This window comes from Panulirus ornatus, chromosome 11 (genome assembly GCF_036320965.1).
Source record: "Panulirus ornatus isolate Po-2019 chromosome 11, ASM3632096v1, whole genome shotgun sequence".
Classification (NCBI taxonomy): Eukaryota; Metazoa; Arthropoda; class Malacostraca; order Decapoda; family Palinuridae; genus Panulirus; species Panulirus ornatus.
In genome coordinates this window covers 17738165-17762694 of record NC_092234.1, presented here as the reverse complement: position 1 = coordinate 17762694, position 24530 = coordinate 17738165, and the positions used below count along the sequence as shown (strand labels likewise).

The 24530-nt window shown below is 40.8% G+C and overlaps 1 protein-coding gene and 1 long non-coding RNA gene across 7 annotated transcripts in view; one reads left to right on the top strand and one right to left on the bottom strand.

Annotated features, from left to right (window-relative positions):
* The window catches only part of LOC139751346 (uncharacterized), a 54944-nt gene extending 31863 nt beyond the window's left edge, over positions 1-23081 (top strand). For both annotated transcript variants that reach the window (XR_011713328.1, XR_011713329.1), the window contains exon 5: positions 22945-23081. This is a non-coding gene — a long non-coding RNA (uncharacterized lncRNA). The remainder of the gene's footprint in view (positions 1-22944) is intronic.
* Positions 21814-24530, bottom strand: part of LOC139751345 (insulin-like peptide 7) — a 77623-nt gene continuing 74906 nt past the window's right edge. For 4 of the 5 annotated variants that reach the window (XM_071666704.1, XM_071666702.1, XM_071666701.1 and 1 more), the window contains exon 5: positions 22321-23154. In XM_071666704.1, coding sequence (XP_071522805.1) covers positions 22965-23154 — 190 coding nt within the window. In that variant the 3' untranslated portion in view covers positions 22321-22964. Of the gene's footprint in view, positions 23155-24530 lie in introns of all 5 variants that reach the window. The other variant, XM_071666700.1, reaches the window with a different exon arrangement.

Below are 24530 nucleotides of genomic sequence, written 5' to 3'. Positions count from 1 at the left end.
TTTTACATGTGGGATGGGGGGGGGGGGTTGGGGCCCTTTCTTTCGGGTTTTTTCCTTGCGTTCCCCGCAAAGCGGGAGGAAAAAAAAAAACCCACAAAGTATAAAAAAAAAAAAAAAAAAAAAAAAAAAAAGGGTTTTTTGGTTTTCCTGGTAAAATTATATGGGAGGGTATTTATTGAAAAGGGGGAGGCATGTACCCGAGCACAGTTTTGGGGGAAAAGCAGTGTGGGTTTTAGAAGTGGTAGAGGATGTGTTTGGGTCAGGTGTTTGCTTTGAGAAGGGATGTGAGAAATACTTAGGGAAAAAAAAAATGGATTTGTATTGGTTTGGGATTTATGGTTTGGGAGAAGGCATTGATAGAGTTGTTTGGAGATGTCTGTGGAAGGTATTAAGAATATTGGTTTTTTGGAGGCAAGTTTTTTAGAAGCAGTAAAAAGGGGTTTTAAATCAAGGATGTAAGGAATGTGTGGTGTGGGAAAAGAGAGGAAAGTAAATTGGTTCTCTTTTGTTGGGTTTAGGTTTGCGGAGGGGTTTTTTGTGATGTCTCCATGGTTTTTTAAAATTTGTTTTGGGGGGGGGTTGTTAGGGAGGTAAAAAGCAAGATTTTTGGGAAAAGAGGGGCAAGTTTAAAAGTCTGTTGGGGTTGAGAAGGTTGGGAAGTAAAGTCAGTTGTTGTTCGCTGATGTTTTACGTGCTGGTGGCTGTTTTAAATTGGGGGAAAAAACTGCAGAAGCTGGTGACTGATTTTGGTTTAAAGTGTGTGAAAAGAAAAGAGTAAATGGGGAATAAGACCCAAGGTTATTAGGTACAGTAGGGTCAATTGGGAGGTAAGTTTGAAGGAGAAAAAAATGGAGGAAGAAAAGTTTTTTGGTATCTGGAAGTGGTTTTCGGGGCCAGTGGATGGAAAACCTGGAAGGGGAAGTGGATCTTAGGGTGGGGGAGGGGGCAAAAACCCTGGGAGCCTTGAAGAATGTGTGGAAGTCGAGAAATTATCTCGGAAAGCAAAAAGGGTATTTTTGGGGAATAGGGGTTTCCCAAAAATTTTGTTTGGTTTTTGAGCTGTGGGCTATGGATAGAGTTTGCGCAGGGGAGGGGGTTTTTGCGGGAAATGAGATTTTTGAGGAAAATTGTGGGGTTTTGAGGGGGGTTTGGGGCGAGAAAGGAAGAAGGGTAAGAGAGTTGTGTGGAAATAAAAAGAGCGGGTTGAGAGGCAGAAGAGGGTGTTTTGAAAGGGTTTGGGCCATGGAGAGAATGAGTGAGGAAAGATTGACCAAGGGGTTTTGTTTCAGAGGTGGGGGGAATGAGGAGAAGTGGGAAAACCAAATTGGGGGGGTGGAAAGATGGAGGGGAAAAAAGTTTTTGTGTGTTTGGGGGCCTGCATGCAGGAGGGTGAAAGGAGGGAAAGGGAAAATAGAGTAAATTGGATCGATTGGGGGTTTTTTACGGGGTTGGACTTTCCCTTGTTCAGTGGTTTGGGAATCAGGGCTTTGTGAAGGGGTTGGGGGTAAACCTTTGGAAAAGCTGTGTAGGTTTGTAAAATTTGGTGTGTGGACTTTAGTTTTTTACATGTGTATGAGGGGGGGTTGGGGGCCATTTCTTTGTTGTTTTTTTGGCTACCTCGCAACGGGGGGAGACAGCGAAAACCCAAAAAAATATTTTTATATAATATATTTTAAATATATATAAAAATTTATATCTATTTTTAAAATATACTTCTTAGGGTGGGGGGGGGGGTGAAAATCCTGGGGCCTTGAAGAATGTGTGGAAGTCAAGAACATTTTCCGGGGAAAGCAAAAATGGGTATGTTTGAAAGAATAGTGGTTCCAACAATTTTGTTTGGTTGCGGGGCCCGTGGGTTTTGGATAGAGTTGTGGAAAGGGGGTGGATGTGCTGGAAATGAGATTTTTGAGGACTTTATGGGGTGTGGGGGGGTTTGATCGAGAAAGTAATGTAAGGGGTTAAGGAGATGTGGGGAAAATTAAAAAGGGGTTTTTGGTTTTTGAGGAGGCAGAAGAGGGTTTTTTTTTTTTAAAGGGTTTGGTCACATGGAGGGAATGATTTAGGAAAGATTGCCCAAGAGGATATATGTGTAAGGGGTTTGGGGGGAATGGGGAAGTGGGGGGCCCAAATTTTAGAGGTGGAAAGAGGGAAGTGAAAAAATTTTAAAAGTGATGGGGGCCCCTTTTAAATGCAGGGGGTAAAAGGCGTGCAAGGAATAGAGTAAATTGGCGATGGGGTTTTATCCCCGGGGTCGAGTGCTGTCAATGGATTTTGAACCAGGGCATGTGAAATGTCTGGGGAAAACCTTGGAAAAGTTGTGGGGGGCCTGGTTTGGGGAAAAAGGGAGCTTTTTTTTTTGGGTTGCATTATTAATGACGGGCTAGAGAATGATTTGTAAACGTATGGGGCCTTTGTTGTCTTTTTAGAAACTACCCCCGAAACCCATGGGGGGGGGGGGGGTTGTTTTTCCCTTGTGGGGCGAGGTGGGGGGGGATGGGAACAAAAAAAGGCAGCCCAGTATGAATTATGTACATGTGTATATATTTTTTTGTCTGTGTGGGGATTTTTAGGGTATACCTTTTGGGGAAAATGTAAAAGGTTTTTGGATATTTTGTGTGTGGGGTGTATGTATTTTTCCCTGTGCTTGTGGGGGGGGTTAGGCCTCTCTTTCTTTTCTTTTTCCCTTGCCCCTCCCTCGCTAACGCGGGAGACCGAAAAACCCAAAATTTAATTTTTTTTTTTGCCCTCCCTCTTTCCTCGTTCCCTCCCCTCTGCAATTATCCTTTGGCCCAAATCTTTCCTCACTTTTTTTCTCTCATTTTGCCCCAAACCCTTTTAAACCCCCCTTTTCTGCTCTCTAAACCACGCTCTTTTTTTTTTCCCCCTTCCTTTTCCCTTTTTACTTTTACTTTCTCGTTAAAAACCCCCTCACCCACACATTGTCCTAAACTTCTCTTTTTCCAGCGCATCCTTCCCCCCCTTACGCAAAACTCTATCCCATGTTTCGCCTCAAAACCATAAAACATTTTTGGGAAAACCCATTCCTTCAAACTTTCCCTTTTTTTGCTTTCCGGGGATAATGTTCCGACTTCCACACATTTTTTAAAGGGCCCCCGGGATTTTCCCCCCCTCCCCACCTATGATCCACTTCCGTTTCCCAAAGGGTTTCCCTTTCCGCTGCAATTCCCTCCCAGATATCTAAAACACTTTATTTCCCTCCGGTTTTTCTCCATTAAAAACAAAAACCCCCCAATTGACTTGCCCAAACCCTACTGTCCCAAATTTAACCTTTGCTTTATTCACATTTACTTTTAAATTTTTTCTTCTTTCACATATTTTCCCAAAACCCCGGGTCCCCAGCTTCTGCAGTTTCTCCCCTTGAATCAGCCCCCAGCGCTGTATCAAATGCGAACAAAAAAGGGGATCATTCCCAAGCTCCCTCACCCCAAACAGACTTCTTTCTTGCCCCTTTTTCCCAAAACCTTGTTTTCCCCTCCCTAACAACCCCTTCCCATAAAAAATTTAAAAAAACCCATGGAAAACATCAAAACACCCCTGCCGCAAACTACTTTCCTGAGAAACCAATCATTTTCCCCTCTTTCTACCCCGTACCCCTTTGCCTTCCCATCCTCGTTAAAAACTTTTCATGCTTCTAACAATTTGCCCCCCCACCCCCAATTTTATTTTTAATTTTTTTTCCAAGGCTTCCCCTATCGACTTATATTTGCCCTTCTCCCAGATCCAAAAAATGCTAATAAAAATCCATTTGTTTTTCTAAGTATTTCTAACTTTCATTCTTCAAAGAAACCCACCTAAATCCAACATCCTTACCACTTTGAAACCACACTGCCTTCCCCTTCTGTGTTTTGTACTTTGCCTTCACCCCCCTAAATTCAAAACCCTCCCTTTTAAAATTTTTACCGGGAAATTACTCAACAAATTATACCTCTGAATTTGGGCACTCATTTTTTTCCCCCTTTTGCCTTTGTACAATGGCACTTGACGCATTGTGCCCTCCCCAGGCACCTCCCATGAGTCTTTCATAAAAGAAAAAACCCTTACCAACCAGTCTTTTTACAGTCACCCCCTTTTTTTAAAAATTTTCCACTCCCAATTTCCAAACCCTTTATATTTTTTTTAATATATATATATATATATATATTATAAATAAAATTTTATAAAATTATATATTTATAATATATTCTTTTTTTTTTTCTTTTACTTTTGCCATTTCCGCTTTTGAAAAGGTGGGTTTAAAAAAAACGAGGACTGGGCCTCTGAGGGAAAATATCCTCCCGGGCCTTTGTTCTCTTTTCCTTCTTTTGGAAAAAAAAAAAAAAAAAAAACAAAGGAGGGGTGGATTCCAGCCCCCCGCCCCCTCCCCTTTTATTTCCCTTTCCCTAGACACGCGGGGGAAATTTACGGGGGAATTTTTTCTTTCTCCCCTATCCCCGGGGATATATATTTATTTTTTATATTTTTATATATTTTTAAATATATATATATATTTATATATTTTATATAAAATTTTTATATATTTATATTATTTTATTTTTTTTGCTCTGTCGTTTGTCTCCCTTTTTTAGCGAGGCGCGCAAGGAAACTAGACGAAAAAAATGGCCCCCCTTTCCCCAAACATACACGGGAATATACAAAACATGTCCCCACACCCCAAAATTTCATACCTATAATCTCAAGGGAACCATTTATTTAAACCCCCACAGACTTTATACATTTTTAAAACCTTTGTACTTAATTCTTTTCTATCTCCCTTTTTTATTTTTTCCCCATGCCCTTTTCACCACAAGGGAATAACAACCCCCCCCCCTCTTTGTGTGCAAGGGTTTAGCGCTGGGAAAAAAAACCCCAAAAGGGCCCCCATTCGTTCACACCAGTCTTAGTTTGTAGGGTAATAATGCCCCAAAAAACCACAGCTCCCTTTCCCATCCAGGCCCCACCCCCCACTTTGCATGGTTTCCCCCAAAACGTTTTCACTTTCCCCTGGTTCAACCCTTTGACAGAAACGCCCCCCCCGGGTTTAAAACCACATCGTTCCAATTTCACTTTTATTCCTTGCTTGCCTTTCCCCCCCCTGCATGTTCGGGGCCCCTGATCACCCCAAAATCTTTTTCACCCCATCTTTCCCCCTCCAATTTGGTCTCCCACTTCTCCTCGTTCCCCCCCACCTCTCCCAAATATATCCTCTTGGTCAATCTTTCCCCCAAACCATTTTTCCCCTTTGTGCCAAAACCCTTTTCCAAAACCCCCTTTTTGGGGTTTCTCTAAAACTACACTTTTTTTTATTTCCACATTTCTCTCTCCCCCTTTACATTCCCTTACTCATAAAACCCACCCCACCAAAAATATTGTCCTCAAACATTTAAATTTCCAACACATCCACCCCCCTGCGCAAATCTATCCATACCCCAGGGCCTTTCGCAACCTTTAAAAACATTTTTAAAAACCCACCCTTCTTCAAACATACCCTTTTTTGCTTTCCGGTAATTTTTCTGGGACTTCCAAACATTCTTCAAGGTTTCCCAAAAATTTTTGCCCCTCCCCCCCCCTTTGATTCACTTCCGTTTCCATGGTTCCATCCCCTGCCGGGAACCACTCCCGAAATCTAAAACATTTCCCCTTTTCCCCAGCTTTTTCTCCTTTTCAAATTACCTCCCAAATGAATTTGCCCTTTCAACCCTACTGTACCTAATAACCTTGCTTTATTCACATTTATCTTAACTTTCTTCTTTCCCCACACTTTACCAAACTCAGTCACAGCTTCGGCATTTTTTTTAAAGAATCAAAAACCGGGGCTGTATCATCAGCGAAACAACAACTGACTCACTTCCCAAGTTTCCTCTCATCCCCACGGGGACTGTTTACTTGCCCCCCTTTTTCCCAAAAACTCTTGCTTTTTACCTCCCTAAAAAACCCCACCCCATAAACAAATTAAAAAACCTTGGAGACATCACACACCCCTGCCGAAAACCCCCTTCGCTGAGACCCAATCACTTTCCCTCTTCCTCACGTACACATCCCTTTTAATCCTCGATAAAAACTTTTAAACGCTTTAAAAAACTTGCCCCCCACAAACTTTTTTTCTTAAAAACCTTCCAGGGCCTTTTTTTTTTCCTTATAAAACCTATCATATCCCTTTCCAGACCCATAAATGCTACATACAAACCCCAATTTGCTTTTCTAAGTATTTCTCAAACATTTTTAAAAAAGAAAAACCCGGGTTCCGCACCCCCTCTCCCACTTCTGAAACCCCCCCTGCTTTTCCCCCAAATCTGATGCTTTTGTACATGCCTTCACCCTTCAATCATTCCCCTCCATAAAATTTTAAACCGGGAAAAATACTCAAAAAAAACTTAACCTCTGTAATATGGCACTCTTTCTTTTCCCCTTTGCCTTTGTACAATGGCCCCTATGAAACCTTTCCCGGGCCAAATCCTCGGGCCCACTAAACATGAGTCTTACAACATTAAAAAACTTCCCAAAACCATTTTCAATAATACAGTCCCCCCCTTTTTTTAAATTTAAATTCCCTGCAATCCCAAACCCCAAACCCTTTCCCGCCTTGCCGGCTTTTCATTTTCCTTTTTTCTCTGTTTCCCAAAAATCTTTTTCCCCTAACCCTTCCCTTTTTGCAAAACCCACCTCGCCCAAAACACCCTATGTCTGCCCCTCTTCTTCAAACACATTCAGTCTTTTTCCCTCCATATTTTTTTCCCGGGAAATTTTAATCAAAAAAATTATACCTCTGTAATTTGAGCACTAAATTTTTTCCCCCTTTGCCTTTGTACAGGGCACTTTGCTTTTACATTCCCCAATCCCTCGGGCACGTGACCATGAGTCTTTACATACTTTTAAAATAACCTTCCCAAAGTCAACAATACGGTCACCCCCTTTTTTTTGGGGAAAAAAAATTCCATTTGAAATTCCCTCCAAACCTGTCCCTTTGGGCTGGTTTTTCCCTTTTTCCCGAAAACGTTTTATTTAACCTTTTTTTCTCTTTCCCAAATTATTCCCCCTAGCCTTCACTTTGCACCCCCCCCTTGCCCCAAAACACCCTTTATCTCCCAAATTTATTATAAAAACATTTAAAACCAAACCCCCAAAAACCCTTAAAAATATTTCACCCCTTTCCCCTTTCCCAAAACATCACCATTCTTTTTTATCACCCCCCCATTAGCCCCCCTTCATTTAATTTTCCCATTTTTTCCTTGTTTACAAAAATTTTTTTACCCCCTTCCCAAAAAAATCTTTTTTTTTCTCCCTAAAATTTAAGGATCTTCTCCCCCCCAATTTATTTCCCCTTTTTTTTCCCCTCTTCCATTTTTTCCCTTGACCCCCTCCCCTCTTTCTTTTATACATTTCCCCACTCTTTTGGGCATTTTTTTCCTGAAAAAAATTTTTCCCAAATGCCTCTCTCTTTTTTTCATTAAGTGAAATGAAGTTTCAAGGGAAAAGGGGGAAAGGGGGGTTTTGGGAATGTTTTTGGGGAAAGAAAAGTCGGGGAAAGCGGAGCATCGGGGGAAGTAGAGTTTGAGGAGAAAGGGGAACCAAAGAGGTTGGTTTGTCTACAGGCGGAGAGGGGAAAAAAAAGGGTGAAGGGAAAAATTTTCCCAAAAAGAAGTTAGATGCTCTTAGCTTTTTTTTCCCAAATTTAGTCAAATAGTGGATGTTTGAAAAAATCCCCTTTTCCTTTTGAGTGAAGGAACATTTTGACCTTTTCGGAAAAATTTTCTTGCCCCCCAAAGGGTTTCCAAAATGTTGTTTGCCATTTTTTTCCACTCCCCATTTTTGAATTTACATGTCCCAATAATCTCGGGAAGGCGGGAGTTTTGTTTTTTCAATTGAGTAACCAGGTAATACTTGAACACAAGTCTGGCTGTTTTTTTTTTTTTTTTTTTTTTAAAAAAAAAAAAAAAAAAAAAAAAAAAAAAAAAAAAAAAAAAAAAAAAAAAAAAAAAAAAAAAAAAAAAAAAAAAAAAAAAAAAAAAAAAAAAAAAAAAAAAAAAAAAAAAAAAAAAAAAAAAAAAAAAAAAAAAAAAAAAAACCAAAAATTTAATTCAAAAATGTGTACGTATTTTTTTTTTTTCAAAGAAGCTAAATTTTTTACTAAAAAAATATTTGTTTTAGTGTAAAAAGTATAAGGGTTTACATCTCCCAATTTAATTGAATTTTTTTTCCCCGCAAAAATCGTCCAAATGCCCCTTTTCTTTTTTTCCCCTAATACTCTTACTTTTTCATCCCACCACTCACTACCTTTCTAATCAAAACCCCCTCCCCCCCTTTCAAAGCCACAAACATCTTTTGCGCAATCCCTCACTGATTCCCTAAATACAACCCCTTTCCCCCCCCACTCCCCCCTTTCTTCCATTGTTTCTCACCTTTTTCCCTTTGTACCCCAGGGCTCTCCTGGGACTTCCTCACACAGGTTTTCCCCTTCCCCAAGCTCCCCTTAATCTCACCACCCCTTCACCCCAACATTCACTTCTTTTTTGAAAAACCCCTACAAATCTTTTACCTTAGCCTCCACAAAAAAATGATCGAAAATCCCTCCAGTTGCCAAACCCCCCAGCACATTAACATCCAAAAATCTCCTTTTTGCAAGCCCGCAAATTTTTACGTAACCGTAACGCTCTTTGGGGCCCTCTCTCCTACTTTTCATAAGGGTTTTTTTGTATATCACGCTTTTTAAACCAAAGGGATTCCCCAAACATCAGTCCCTTTTTGACATTAAATCTACAAGCTCCTTTCCCAAACCCCCTTTAAAAAAACTGAACCCCCCATGTTTTAAACCCAAATTTTTCCCCCAACTGGGACATTTCTCAACCCTTTTCATTCAAATCACCCCTTTACTATTTAAACCCGGTCTCGTGCATCAAAACCCTAACACCCCTCTTTTGCTGCTCCCAAAACACTTGCCTCTCATGATCTTTCTTCTCATGCCCAGGTGCATATGCACCAATAATCACCCACCTCTCTCCATCAACTTTCAGTTTTACCCATATTAATCGAGAATTTACTTTCTTACATTCTTGCTACTCCTTCCCTTGCTCTTGTCCTCTCACTAACCCCTGACTTTACTCCCCAGACATTCCCAAACCACTCTTCCCCTTTACCCTTGAGCTTTGTTTCACTCAGAGCCAAAACATCCAGGTTCCTTTCCTCAAACATACTACCTATCTCTCCTTTTTTCACATCTTGGTTACATCCACACACATTTAGGCACCCCACTCTGAGCCTTCGAGGAGGATGAGCACCCCCCGCGTGACTCCTTCTTCTGTTTCCCATCACTTGTATTTAGATATTATTTTATTTATTTTTTTTATCTATTTGTTAGACAATATAAGTGTAATCTTTTGTTTTTCATTCCTGATCACCATTTCATGCATTAGCGAGGGAGTGCAAAAAACAAAGAAAGACAACATCCATTCACATCCATTCTTTAGCTCTTCTGTGTAATGAGCTGAAGCCACTGCTACCTACCTTACAACCAGGGCTCACAGAACTCTTCATGGATTACCCAGGACACATCACATGCTCTGGTTCAATCCATCGACAACACATTGACCCCAGTATATGTCATTCCAGTTCTCTCTATCCCATGCACTTACTAGTGCAAGTCTTCATCATTCTAAAGATTTATGTGGAGTATTTAGTATGGATTCTTGGCAGAATTATTGCATGGTAGACTTTGTTTTGTTTTTCAAATTTCCTTTTATTACCATATGGGTCTTATTTGAGTTAGTTTGATAATAGTTTTGGCACTGTTTTTTCTTATTAACATGAGTTGTATTTAGATATTCTATATATTTATCTATCCATTAGATGGTATAAGCTGAATTTTTTTTTCATACTTGATTGCCATTTCTTGCATTAGTGAGGTAACACCAGGAATGGACAAAGAAAGGCCACATCTGCTCACATCCATTCTCCAGCTGTCATGTGTAATGCACTGAAACCACAGCTCCCACCCAAAACCAGGCCCCACAGAAGTTTCCATGGTTTACTCTGAATGCTTGACATGCTCTGGTTCAGTCCATTGACAGCATGTTGACCCCAGTATACGACATTGTTCCAATTCACTCTGTCATATGTGTTTCTTTTACCCTTCATGTTCAGGCTCCGATCGCTCAAAATCTTTTTCACTCCATCCTTCCATCTCCCATTTGGTTTCCCCATTCTCATTGCCTTCTTCACTTCTGACTCATATCCTCTTTGGTAACCTTTCCTTTCTCAGTCTCTCTATATGTCCAAACTTAATCTATGTTTACTTTATTTTGTGCAGCAGTGTGTGCTTTCTTCTGTTAATTATGTATGTTCTTTCATATTTTCTATGATTTCCATTTTTTAGTTTTTTTTTTTTTTTTTTTAACTATTCGCCATTTCCCGCGTTAGCGAGGTAGCATTAAGAACAGAGGACTGGGCCTTTGAGGGAATACCCTCACCTGGCCCAATTCTCTGTTCCTTCTTTTGGAAAATTAAAAAAAAAACGAGAGGGGAGGATTTCCAGCCCCCCGCTCCCTCCCCTTATAGTCGCCTTCTACGACACGCAGGGAATACGTGGGAAGTATTCTTAATCCCCTATCCCCAGGGATATATATATATATATATATATATATATATATATATATATATATATATATATATATATATATATATACACACATATATATACATATATATATATATATATATATAATATATATATATATATATATATATCAACTCTATCACACGCCCTCTCCAGATCCACAAACGCTACACACAAATCCACCCGCACCTCCAAGCACCTCTCACATACATTCCTCAAAGCAAACACCCGATCCACACACCCCCCACCACCCCTGAAACCACACCGCTCCCCCCCAATCCGACGCTCCGCACATGCCCCCACCCTCCCAACCAACACCCTCCCATTGCATGTATATACAGTGCTACATGTTGCTAAAGGTAAATGTTTAGAGAATATTGAATGACCCAGCACATTACTACAGTATGGCTGAATATGTTTGCATGAAAACAGAACTCTGCTTGCAAGTCTTGTTTTGAAAATATTATGGTAATTCGTGATAATGATTGTTTGCATCCATCTATAGTTTATTGTGAAATTCTTGAAAGCATATAATTGACTGCATGATACTTCCAATTTTTATTTTAAGCAGATGTTCGACAGCATATGTGTTTGCATGTAGGTAGTAGTTGGCAGGCAGTCAATGACCAGGAAGGTATATTACCAGTACCGCCTGCCTTGGTATTGGAAGGGTTAGTGACAGCTGTGTACTGAGCCAGGATTTCACTGTGGTTGTCAAGTTGCACTCTGACCCAGGTAGCTGTCTTTTGTTTCTACCTTATCCACACTTGGACTGCTGGTATTCTGTCCACAAACTTGAACCATGAAAAAATTGCTATTTAACAAAATGTCAATCTATATTTATGTTTACATTGCCTAAATAAACAGTGACATTTATACCTCACAATTGGATATAGGTGGTAGGTAGCAGTTGGTAGGAAGCCAACAAAGGAGGTATACTGCTGGTTCTGCCAGCTTGGATAACTCGGCTCATTCTACATAACTCAAGATTATCCTGCAGTGAGTGCAATGTGCTGTCTGCTATCCCTGTCTTTTGCAGATTGGTAGTAGCTGTAGATAGAAGTATTAGGTAGAAATATTAGATAGAAGTAGCAGGTAGGAACATTAGACAGGAACAATATTGAACAATTGGCCGGAGCATTAGGTAGACATATTAGATGGAAGGAGACAGTATGAACACTAGGTAGGAGCCTCTGAAAATGCTATGCTGGAGTTGACCTCTGCCAGTGGGCTGCTTAGGATGAGGCACGAAAGGCTAGGCAGCAGCACTTGAGTTCACCAGTTTTAGAGAGACTCTTGCTGTGGCTGCCCTTGAGGGAGTTCCTACAGGCAACAGGCATTAGAGATATTGACAAAATAGGACATAGAGACTTTTATTTAATACTGACATTATGGCAAGTTTGAATATTTAAGAACCTCCTAGAATTATCCCCATTTTCTTTTAGTTCTTATTGCACCTTCACAGATGGGAACTTCAGTGAAGGGTGCAAATGGGGAGGTGATAACAAGTAGTGGTGATGTGAGAAGGAGATGGAGTGAGTATTTTGAAGGTTTGTTGAATGTGTTTGATGATAGAGTGGCAGATATAGGGTGTTTTGGTCGAGGTGGTGTGCAAAGTGAGAGGGTTAAGGAATATGATTTGGTAAACAGGGAAGAGGTAGTAAAAGCTTTGCGGAAGATGAAAGCCGGCAAGGCAGCAGGTTTGGATGGTATTGCAGTGGAATTTATTAAAAAAGGGGGTGACTGTATTATTGACTGGTTGGTAAGGTTATTTAATGTATGTATGACTCATGGTGAGGTGCCTGAGGATTGGCGGAATGCATGCATAGTGCCATTGTACATAGGCAAAGGGGATAAGAGTGAGTGCTCAAATTACAGAGGTATAAGTTTGTTCCAACAATGTTGTATGGTTGCGAGGCGTGGGCTATGGATAGAGTTGTGCGCAGGAGGATGGATGTGCTGGAAATGAGATGTTTGAGGACAATGTGTGGTGTGAGGTGGTTTGATCGAGTAAGTAACGTAAGGGTAAGAGAGATGTGTGGAAATAAAAAGAGCGTGGTTGAGAGAGCAGAAGAGGGTGTTTTGAAATGGTTTGGGCACATGGAGAGAATGAGTGAGGAAAGATTGACCAAGAGGATATATGTGTCGGAGGTGGAGGGAACGAGGAGAAGAGGGAGACCAAATTGGAGGGGGAAAGATGGAGTGAAAAAGATTTTGTGTGATCGGGGCCTGAACATGCAGGAGGGTGAAAGGAGGGCAAGGAATAGAGTGAATTGGAGCGATGTGGTATACAGGGTTTGACGTGCTGTCAGTGGATTGAATCAAGGCATGTGAAGCGTCTGGGGTAAACCATGGAAAGCTGTGTAGGTATGTATATTTGCGTGTGTGGACGTGTGTATGTACATGTGTATGGGGGGGGGGGGGTTGGGCCATTTCTTTCGTCTGTTTCCTTGCGCTACCTCGCAAACGCGGGAGACAGCGACAAAGTATAAAAAAAAAAAAAAAAAAAAAAAAAAAAAAGTTTGTTGAGTATTCCTGGTAAATTATATGGGAGGGTATTGATTGAGAGGGTGAAGGCATGTACAGAGCATCAGATTGGGGAAGAGCAGTGTGGTTTCAGAAGTGGTAGAGGATGTGTGGATCAGGTGTTTGCTTTGAAGAATGTATGTGAGAAATACTTAGAAAAGCAAATGGATTTGTATGTAGCATTTATGGATCTGGAGAAGGCATATGATAGAGTTGATAGAGATGCTCTGTGGAAGGTATTAAGAATATATGGTGTTGGAGGCAAGTTGTTAGAAGCAGTGAAAAGGTTTTATCAAGGATGTAAGGCATGTGTACGTGTAGGAAGAGAGGAAAGTGATTGGTTCTCAGTGAATGTAGGTTTGCGGCAGGGGTGTGTGATGTCTCCATGGTTGTTTAATTTGTTTATGGATGGGGTTGTTAGGGAGGTGAAAGCAAGAGTTTTGGAAAGAGGGGCAAGTATGAAGTCTGTTGGGGATGAGAGAGCTTGGGACATGAGTCAGTTGTTGTTCGCTGATGATACATTGCTGGTGTCTGATTCGTGTGAGAAACTGCAGAAGCCGGTGACTTAGTCTGAGAAAGTGTGTGAAGGAAGAAAGGTAAGAGTAAATGTGAATAAGAGCAAGGTTATTAGGTACAGTAGGGTCAATTGGGAGGTAAGTTTGAATGGAGAAAAACTGGAGGAAGTAAAGTGTTTTAGATATCTGGAAGTGGATCTGGCAGTGGATGGAACCATGGAAGAGGAAGTGGATCATAGGGTGGGGGAGGGGGCTAAAATCCTGGGAGCCTTGAAGAATGTGTGGAAGTCGAGAACATTATCTCGGAAAGCAAAAATGGGTATGTTTGAAGGAATAGTGGTTCCAACAATGTTGTATGGTTGTGAGCTGTGGGCTATGGATAGAGTTGTGCGCAGGAGGATGGATGTGCTGGAAATGAGATGTTTGAGGACAATGTGTGGTGTGAGGTGGTTTGGTCGAGTAAGGAACGTAAGGGTAAGAGAGATGTGTGGAAATAAAAAGAGCGTGGTTGAGAGAGCAGAAGAGGGTGTTTTGAAATGGTTTGGGCACATGGAGAGAATGAGTGAGGAAAGATTGACCAAGAGGATATATGTGTCAGAGGTGGAGGGAACGAGGAGAAGTGGGAGACCAAATTGGAGGTGGAAAGATGGAGTGAAAAAGATTTTGTGTGATTGGGGCCTGAACATGCAGGAGGGTGAAAGGAGGGCAAGGAATAGAGTGAATTGGATCGATGTGGTATACCGGGGTTGACGTGCTGTCAGTGGATTGAATCAGGGCATGTGAAGCGTCTGGGGTAAACCATGGAAAGCTGTGTAGGTATGTATATTTGCGTGTGTGGACGTATGTATATACATGTGTATGAGGGTGGGTTGGGCCATTTCTTTCGTCTGTTTCCTTGCGCTACCTCGCAAACGCGGGAGACAGCGACAAAGCAAAAATATATATATATATATATATATATATATATATATATATATATATATATATATATATATACATCATAGGGTGGGGGAGGGGGTGAAAATCCTGGGAGCCTTGAAGAATGTGTGGAAGTCAAGAACATTATCTCGGAAAGCAAAAATGGGTATGTTTGAAGAATAGTGGTTGTATGGTTGCGAGGCGTGGACTATGGATAGAGTTGTGCGCAGGAGGGTGGATGTGCTGGAAATGAGATGTTTGAGGACAATATGTGGTGTGAGGTGGTTTGATCGAGTAAGTAATGTAAGGGTAAGAGAGATGTGTGGAAATAAAAAGAGTGTGGTTGAGAGAGCAGAAGAGGGTGTTTTGAAATGGTTTGGTCACATGGAGAGAATGAGTGAGGAAAGATTGACCAAGAGGATATATGTGTCAGAGGTGGAGGGAATGAGGAGAAGTGGGTGACCAAATTAGAGGTGGAAAGATGGAGTGAAAAAGATTTTGAGTGATCGGGGCCTGAACATGCAGGAGGGTGAAAGGCGTGCAAGGAATAGAGTGAATTGGAACGATGTGGTATACCGGGGTCGACGTGCTGTCAATGGATTGAACCAGGGCATGTGAAATGTCTGGGGTAAACCATGGAAAGTTGTGTGGGGCCTGGATGTGGAAAGGGAGCTGTGGTTTTGGTGCATTATTACATGACAGCTAGAGAATGAGTGTGAACGAATGGGGCCTTTGTTGTCTTTTCCTAGCGCTACCTCGCACACATGAGGGGGGGAGGGGGTTGTTATTCCATGTGTGGCGAGGTGGCGATGGGAACGAATAAAGGCAGACAGTATGAATTATGTACATGTGTATATATGTATATGTCTGTGTGTGTATTTATATGTATACATTGAGATGTATAGGTATGGATATTTGCGTGTGTGGACGTGTATGTATATACATGTGCATGTGGGTGGGTTAGGCCACTCTTTTGTCTGTTTCCTTGCGCTACCTCGCTAACGCGGGAGACCGACAAAGCAAAATAATTTTTTTTTTTTTGTCTCCCACTTCTCCTCGTTCCCTCCACCTCTACACATATATCCTCTTGGTCAATCTTTCCCCACTCATTCTCTCCATGTGACCAAACCATTTCAAAACACCCTCTTCTGGTCTCTCAACTACACTCTTTTTATTTCCACACATCTCTCTCACCCTTACATTACTTACTCGATCAAACCACCTCACACCACATATTGTCCTCAAACATCTCATTTCCAACACATCCACCCTCCTGCGCACAACTCTATCCATAGCCCACGCCTCGCAACCATACAACATTGTTGGAACCACCCTTCCTTCAAACATACCCATTTTTGCTTTCCGAGATAATGTTCTCGACTTCCAAACATTCTTCAAGGCTCCCAGAATTTTTGCCCCCTCCCCCACCCTATGATTCACTTCCGCTTCCATGGTTCCATCCACTGCCAGATCCACTCCCAGATATCTAAAACACTTCACTTTCTCCAGCTTTTCTCCATTCAAACTTACCTCCCAAATGACTTGACCCTCAACCCTACTGTACCTAATAACCTTGCTCTTATTCACATTTACTCTTAACTTTCTTCTTTCACACACTTTACCAAACTCAGTCACCAGCTTCTGCATTTTCTTAAATGAATCACCACCAGCGCTGTATCATCAGCGAACAACAACTGACTCACTTCCCAAGCTCTCTCATCCCCAACAGACTGCATACTTGCCCCTCTTTCCAAAACTCTTGCATTTACCTCCCTAACAACCCCATCCATAAACAAATTAAACAACCATGGAGACATCACACACCCCTGCCGCAAACCTACATTCGCTGAGAGCCAATCACTTTCCTCTCTTCCTACACGTACACATGCCTTACATCCTCGATAAAAACTTTTCACTGCTTCTAACAACTTGCCTCCCACAACATATATTCTTAATACCTTCCACAGAGCATCTCTATCAACTCTATCATATGCCTTCTCCAGATCCATAAATGCTACATACAAATCCATTTGCTTTTCTAAGTATTTCTCACATACATTCTTCAAAGCAAACACCTGATCCGCACATCCTCTACCACTTCTGAAACCACACTGCTCTTCCCCAATCTGATGCTCTGTACATGCCTTCACCCTCTCAATCAATACCCTCCCATATAATTTACCAGGAATACTCAACAAACTTATACCTCTGTAATATGAGCACTCATTCTTATCCCCTTTGCCTTTGTACAATGGCACTATGCACGCATTCCGCCAATCCTCAGGCACCTCACCATGAGTCATACATACATTAAATAACCTTACCAACCAGTCAATAATACAGTCACCCCCTTTTTTTAATAAATTCCACTGCAATACCATCCAAACCTGCAGCCTTGCCGGCTTTTCATCTTCCTCTTCTCTGTTTACCAAATCATTTTCCCTAACCCTCTCCTTTTGCACACCACCTCGACCAAAACACCCTATGTCTGCCACTCTATCATCAAACACATTCAGTCAATACCCTCCCATATATTTTTCCAGGAATAATCAACAAACTTATACCTCTGTAATTTGAGCACTCACTTTTATCCCCTTTGCCTTTGTACAGTGGCACTATGCATACATTCCTCCAATCCTCAGGCACGTGACCATGAGTCATACATACATTAAATAACCTTACCAACCAGTCAACAATACAGTCACGCCCTTTTTTGATAAATTCCACTGCAATACCCTCCAAACCTGCTGCCTTGCTGGCTTTCATCTTCCGCAACGCTTTTACTACCTCTTTTCTCTTTACCAAATTATTCTCCCTAGCCTCTCACTTTGCACACCACCTTGACCAAAACACCCTATATCTGCCACTCTATTATCAAACACATTCAACCAACCTCCAAAAACCTTCAAAATACTCACTCCATCTCCTTCTCACATCACCACTACTTGTTATCACCTCCCCATTAGCCCCCTTCACTGAAGTTCCCATTTGTTCCTAGTCTTACACAATTTATTTACCTCCTTCCAAAACATCTTTTTATTCTCCCTAAAATTTAATGATACTCTCTCACCCCAACTCTTATTTGCCCTCTTTTTCACCTCTTCCATCTTTCCCTTGACCTCCTGCCTCTTTCTTTTATACATCTCCCACTCATTTGCATTATTTACCTGCAAAAATCTTCCAAATGCCTCTCTCTTTTCTTTCATTAAGTGAAATGAAGCTCAAGGGTAAAGGGGAAGAGTGGTTTGGGAATGTCTTGGGAGTAAAGTCAGGGAGAGGAGCATCAGGGAGTAGAGTTTGAGGAGAAATGGGAACCAAAGAGAGTTGGTTTGTCTACAGGCGAGAGTGGAAAAGTGAAGGAAAGTTAGCAATAGAAGTTAGATGCTCTTAGCTGAATTCCAAATAGATCTATCAGTGGATGATGAATTATCGCACTTCCTTTGAGTGAAGGAACACTTGACCTTACGGATAACTTGCTTGCAGCCCAAGGTCCAATGTTGTTTGTCAAGTAGTCTCTTCTCCTACTGCCATTCTAGAAGTACATGTGCAATAATCTCAGACTTGCTGGAGTTATGCTTTCCAATTGAGTAACCAGGATATATACTATTGAACACAAGTCTGGCTGTATCCACTGTACATTCTTGTGACTCATCCATTGTAAGTTTTCAGTTTTCCAAATTTGATCTCATAGTAAATCTTTCTTCCAAAACAAATTATAATTCAAAGTGTAGTACAGTATTCTTTTTTTTTCAAAGAAGCTAATTATGTACTAAAACAATATTAGTTATTAGTGTAAATGTATAAGGATTTACATCTCCCACTCAATTGCATTTTTTCCCTGCAAAAATCGTCCAAATGCCTCTCTCTTCTCTTTCACTAATACTCTTACTTCTTCATCCCACCACTCACTACCCTTTCTAATCAACCCACCTCCCACTCTTCTCATGCCACAAGCATCTTTTGCGCAATCCATCACTGATTCCCTAAATACATCCCATTCCTCCCCCACTCCCCTTACTTCCATTGTTCTCACCTTTTTCCATTCTGTACTCAGTCTCTCCTGGTACTTCCTCACACAGGTCTCCTTCCCAAGCTCACTTACTCTCACCACCCTCTTCACCCCAACATTCACTCTTCTTTTCTGAAAACCCATACAAATCTTCACCTTAGCCTCCACAAGATAATGATCAGACATCACTCCAGTTGCACCTCTCAGCACATTAACATCCAAAAGTCTCTCTTTCGCACGCCTGTCAATTAACACGTAATCCAGTAACGCTCTCTGGCCATCTCTCCTACTTACATAAGTATACTTATGTATATCACGCTTTTTAAACCAGGTATTCCCAATCATCAGTCCTTTTTCAGCACATAAATCTACAAGCTCTTCACCATTTCCATTTACAACACTGAACACCCCATGTATACCAATTATTCCCTCAACTGCTACATTACTCACCTTTGCATTCAAATCACCCATCACTATAACCCGGTCTCGTGCATCAAAACTACTAACACACTCATTCAGCTGCTCCCAAAACACTTGCCTCTCATGATCTTTCTTCTCATGCCCAGGTGCATATGCACCAATAATCACACACCTCTCTCCATCAACTTTCAGTTTTACCCATATTAATCGAGAATTTACTTTCTTACATTCTATCACATACTCCCACAACTCCTGTTTCAGGAGTATTGCTACTCCTTCCCTTGCTCTTGTCCTCTCACTAACCCCTGACTTTACTCCCCAGACATTCCCAAACCACTCTTCCCCTTTACCCTTGAGCTTCATTTCACTCAGAGCCAAAACATCCAGGTTCCTTTCCTCAAACATACTACCTATCTCTCCTTTTTTCACATCTTGGTTACATCCACACACATTTAGGCACCCCACTCTGAGCCCTCGAGGAGGACGAGCACTCCCCGTGTGACTCCTTCTTCTGTTTCCCATTTTAGAAAGTTAATACAAGGAGGGGAGGATTTCTGGCCCCCCGCTCCCGTCCCCTCTAGTCGCTTTCTACGACACGCGAGGAATACGTGGGAAGTATTCTTTCACCCCTATCCCCAGGGATAATATACACATATATATACATATACACATACACACACATACACATACATACGCACATATACACACACACACACACATACATATATATACATATGAAAAATGTAAGAAAGAGACAGGAGGTCAAGAGAAAGGTGCAAGAGGTGAAAAAAAGGGCAAATGAGAGTTGGGGTGAGAGAGTATCATTAAATTTTAGGGAGAATAAAAAGATGTTCTGGAAGGAGGTAAATAAAGTGCGTAAGACAAGGGAGCAAATGGGAACGTCAGTGAAGGGCGCAAATGGGGAGGTGATAACAAGTAGTGGTGATGTGAGAAGGAGATGGAGTGAGTATTTTGAAGGTTTGTTGAATGTGTTTGATGATAGAGTGGCAGATATAGGGTGTTTTGGTCGAGGTGGTGTGCAAAGTGAGAGGGTCAGGGAAAATGATTTGGTAAACAGAGAAGAGGTAGTGAAAGCTTTGCGGAAGATGAAAGCCGGCAAGGCAGCAGGTTTGGATGGTATTGCAGTGGAATTTATTAAAAAAGGGGGTGACTGTATTGTTGACTGGTTGGTAAGGTTATTTAATGTATGTATGACTCATGGTGAGGTGCCTGAGGATTGGCGGAATGCGTGCATAGTGCCATTGTACAAAGGCAAAGGGGATAAGAGTGAGTGCTCAAATTACAGAGGTATAAGTTTGTTGAGTATTCCTGGTAAATTATATGGGAGGGTATTGATTGAGAGGGTGAAGGCATGTACAGAGCATCAGATTGGGGAAGAGCAGTGTGGTTTCAGAAGTGGTAGAGGATGTGTGGATCAGGTGTTTGCTTTGAAGAATGTATGTGAGAAATACTTAGAAAAGCAAATGGATTTGTATGTAGCATTTATGGATCTGGAGAAGGCATATGATAGAGTTGATAGAGATGCTCTGTGGAAGGTATTAAGAGTTTATGGTGTGGGAGGAAAGTTGTTAGAAGCAGTGAAAAGTTTTTATCGAGGATGTAAGGCATGTGTACGTGTAGGAAGAGAGGAAAGCGATTGGTTCGCAGTGAATGTAGGTTTGCGGCAGGGGTGTGTGATGTCTCCATGGTTGTTTAATTTGTTTATGGATGGGGTTGTTAGGGAGGTAAATGCAAGAGTTTTGGAAAGAGGGGCAAGTATGAAGTCTGTTGGGGATGAGAGAGCTTGGGAAGTGAGTCAGTTGTTGTTCGCTGATGATACAGCGCTGGTGGCTGATTCATGTGTGAAACTGCAGAAGCTGGTGACTGAGTTTGGTAAAGTGTGTGGAAGAAGAAAGTTAAGAGTAAATGTGAATAAGAGCAAGGTTATTAGGTACAGTAGGGTTGTGGGTCAAGTCAATTGGGAGGTGAGTTTGAATGGAGAAAAACTGGAGGAAGTGAAGTGTTTCAGATATCTGGGAGTGGATCTGGCAGCGGATGGAACCATGGAAGCGGAAGTGGATCATAGGGTGGGGGAGGGGGCGAAAATTCTGGGGGCCTTGAAGAATGTGTGGAAGTCGAGAACATTATCTCGGAAAGCAAAAATGGGTATGTTTGAAGGAATAGTGGTTCCAACAATGTTGTATGGTTGCGAGGCGTGGGCTATGGATAGAGTTGTGCGCAGGAGGATGGATGTGCTGGAAATGAGATGTTTGAGGACAATGTGTGGTGTGAGGTGGTTTGATCGAGTGAGTAACGTAAGGGTAAGAGAGATGTGTGGAAATAAAAAGAGCGTGGTTGAGAGAGCAGAAGAGGGTGTTTTGAAGTGGTTTGGGCACATGGAGAGAATGAGTGAGGAAAGATTGACCAAGAGGATATATGTGTCGGAGGTGGAGGGAACGAGGAGAAGAGGGAGACCAAATTGGAGGTGGAAAGATGGAGTGAAAAAGATTTTGTGTGATCGGGGCCTGAACATGCAGGAGGGTGAAAGGAGGGCAAGGAATAGAGTGAATTGGAGCGATGTGGTATACTGGGGTTGACGTGCTGTCAGTGGATTGAATCAAGGCATGTGAAGCGTCTGGGGTAAACCATGGAAAGCTGTGTAGGTATGTATATTTGCGTGTGTGGACGTATGTATATACATGTGTATGGGGGGGGGTTGGGCCATTTCTTTCGTCTGTTTCCTTGCGCTACCTCGCAAACGCGGGAGACAGCGACAAAGTATAATATAATAATAATAGTATAAGGATTTAAGAAAAAAGTGTGATATATGAATTTATTGTAAGAATTATACAAGTTTACCTTTCATATGCAGTTCCCTGCACATTCTAAAAAAATTCACTGGGTAGAGATAATGGGTTGCTGTACTAACTCAGTTATGGAGCTTTATATTGCTTTGTGATTAAATTCAAAACATGGTTCATAGTACCATAATGTACTTCAACCTGCACATATACATCTCATTCCCATTTTTGCACATTGAAGGATTTTGAACACAAGCAGTGGACAAGTCCTTAGACATTACCTTGCACTTATTACAGGTGTTCCAGTAAACATTACAAGTGAGCTCTATTTGGGTTGGCAATCTTCCTCTGTATTTAATGTAGCAGGACACTCCCATCTTAACCAATCTTATTGAATTAACATTTTTCCTATATAATTAATGGGTTAAAAAGAAAATTCTATGTACAAGTGGAACATTCTTCTGTTTTTCAATGCATTTTGCTGTGTAAATCATAATGAATATCTTATCTGACACAAGTAATAGTCAAGTAATATTGATTATTCTCTCATCACTGTAACACTGTACCAAAAGTTTACCGTACTTTTAATAGTATTTTTGCACATCAAATAACTTAGCCATAATGAAAGTAAAGCTGTGGTCACATAGCCCCCCCCCCCCCCTTTTTTTTTCAATAGCATCCTTATTTATATGATATACGAAATACAAAACACAAAGACATTACTCATCTCTTGAAATTGATATATATAAAGGGGAGCAATAGGAAGAAAATAATGAAAATGTTAATTTGCTGACTCTGTACATAATAAGGTAAGGTGAAGTTACTATGAAAACACATCATAAACTCCCGCAGTTTACTGTTGGATTCAAAGGCTGTATTATATTAATTTGTAGCAATTAAGAAATACAGTACTAGGAAAAATAAATTGAGCTTCCTTAAATAATATTGAAAAATCACAGATGATTTTTCTATTCCAGTACTTGTGCCACAGATATTTTCTAGTATCTAATGAGGGAAAAAAAGTGCAAGTTCAACATGCTGGATCACTACAATTCAGTACATGAATGGTCTACACAAATATTCATGCACATCTCCAGCCTGTAAGTAGGTTTCTTTTATATCATGGTGATCAAGTTCCCTTCCTTACAGAATATACAACAAAGTCTTAATCAAATGAGGGTGACTCCTGGACGCAGTCGGCTTGAGGTTGGGCAGTACTCTGCATACTCCTCCCATGTGCAACCAACAGTGGTGCAGCACTCATTTGTGATGGAAGACGACTGGCGGCGCTGCCGCTGGTGACCCCCAACCCAGGTAGTCACAAACAAATTGGCTTGATGGACACTCAGGAATGGAGACCTGATAAAAGGAAAAGAGGAGGAGGATGATAATGTTCTTATACAGGATGATTCTTATGAAATTCAGTGATTATATGAAAAAAAGAGATCTTACATGAGATACTAGTAATAACACCTACTGTGACTGTGACCATTTTGAAAACCATACACCACAGAAATGAATACAAGATCTTTTAGGAGGAAAGCCATACAACAGGTCTTACAGAAGAATATGTACAGTTCAAGGCTTGGGTAAAACTAATGCAGTGAATAAAATACAGCTGGAATTAGGATATGTACCAAGCACACATAATTCACTTGACAGAGCAACATGTAATCAAAAATATAAGAATAAAGTTTTAGAATAACAAATATCTAACAAGCCATTTCCTTCTATTCTGTTGAAGCAGGTTGAGTTTTCACATTCAATAGAAAAAAATATTGTATTTCTCCACTCTTGCTGTCCTGTTAACAATGTCTTCTTCAATCCTTCCACTTCTCTTTTACTTATGTCTATAATAAAGTTCTATTACTCTTAACATTCATTCTTTCCATACAATCACACCCACTTTCATGTGATAACTTTCCCACTTCTTCATCTTGGCATGGTTTAGTTCTTCCATCTTAATTTCTCTAAACCAGACATCCTCCAAAGAAATACATCACCTATGATTACAATCAATTATGCCATGCTTTTGTTGTGAACACATTTTAAAGTCAAAATGTCTGAATACGTATGTACAACGGTCTGTACCACTCCTTCCTACAGTCTCTACAAATCTTCACGTTCACCTCTACAAGATGATCAGACGTCCCTCCAGTTCCATCTCTTAGCACGTTGACATCCAAAAGTCTCTCTTTCACGCGCCTATCAATTAATACGTAATCCAATAACGCTCTCTGGCCATCTCTCCTTCTTACATTCGCATACTTACCTACTACCACACCTGTTGTACACTAACATATAAAAAAATGCAAGATTTTCTCAGGTAATACAATAACATGATTTTTGTCAGAAAGGCAGGGCTAATGTACAGGAATCATCATTGCATGTCTTGCTAGTTGAAAAATGCTGTTTCTTTTTTATGTTAATCCTTTCAAATTATTAATTAAAAGTTCATCAGGGGCTGTTTTCTTTTTGCTGTTATTCCTTTTAAATTATTAACTGAAGGTTCATCAGGGACTGAATTTTAAATGTTTCTTTAAATCATTTAATGTATATATCTTATTTCCCATAGTATTACATTAATTAACCTTTGACGAAAAAAAAAAAAATGTCCAGCAAAAAAGCTTTGGATAATTTACAAGTTGCCAGTAATTACTACTAATCTCATAATTCTGAATCTTCCTTACTGAGATGCATTCACATTTAAAACTATTGTTCCTTCTTCCATGTAT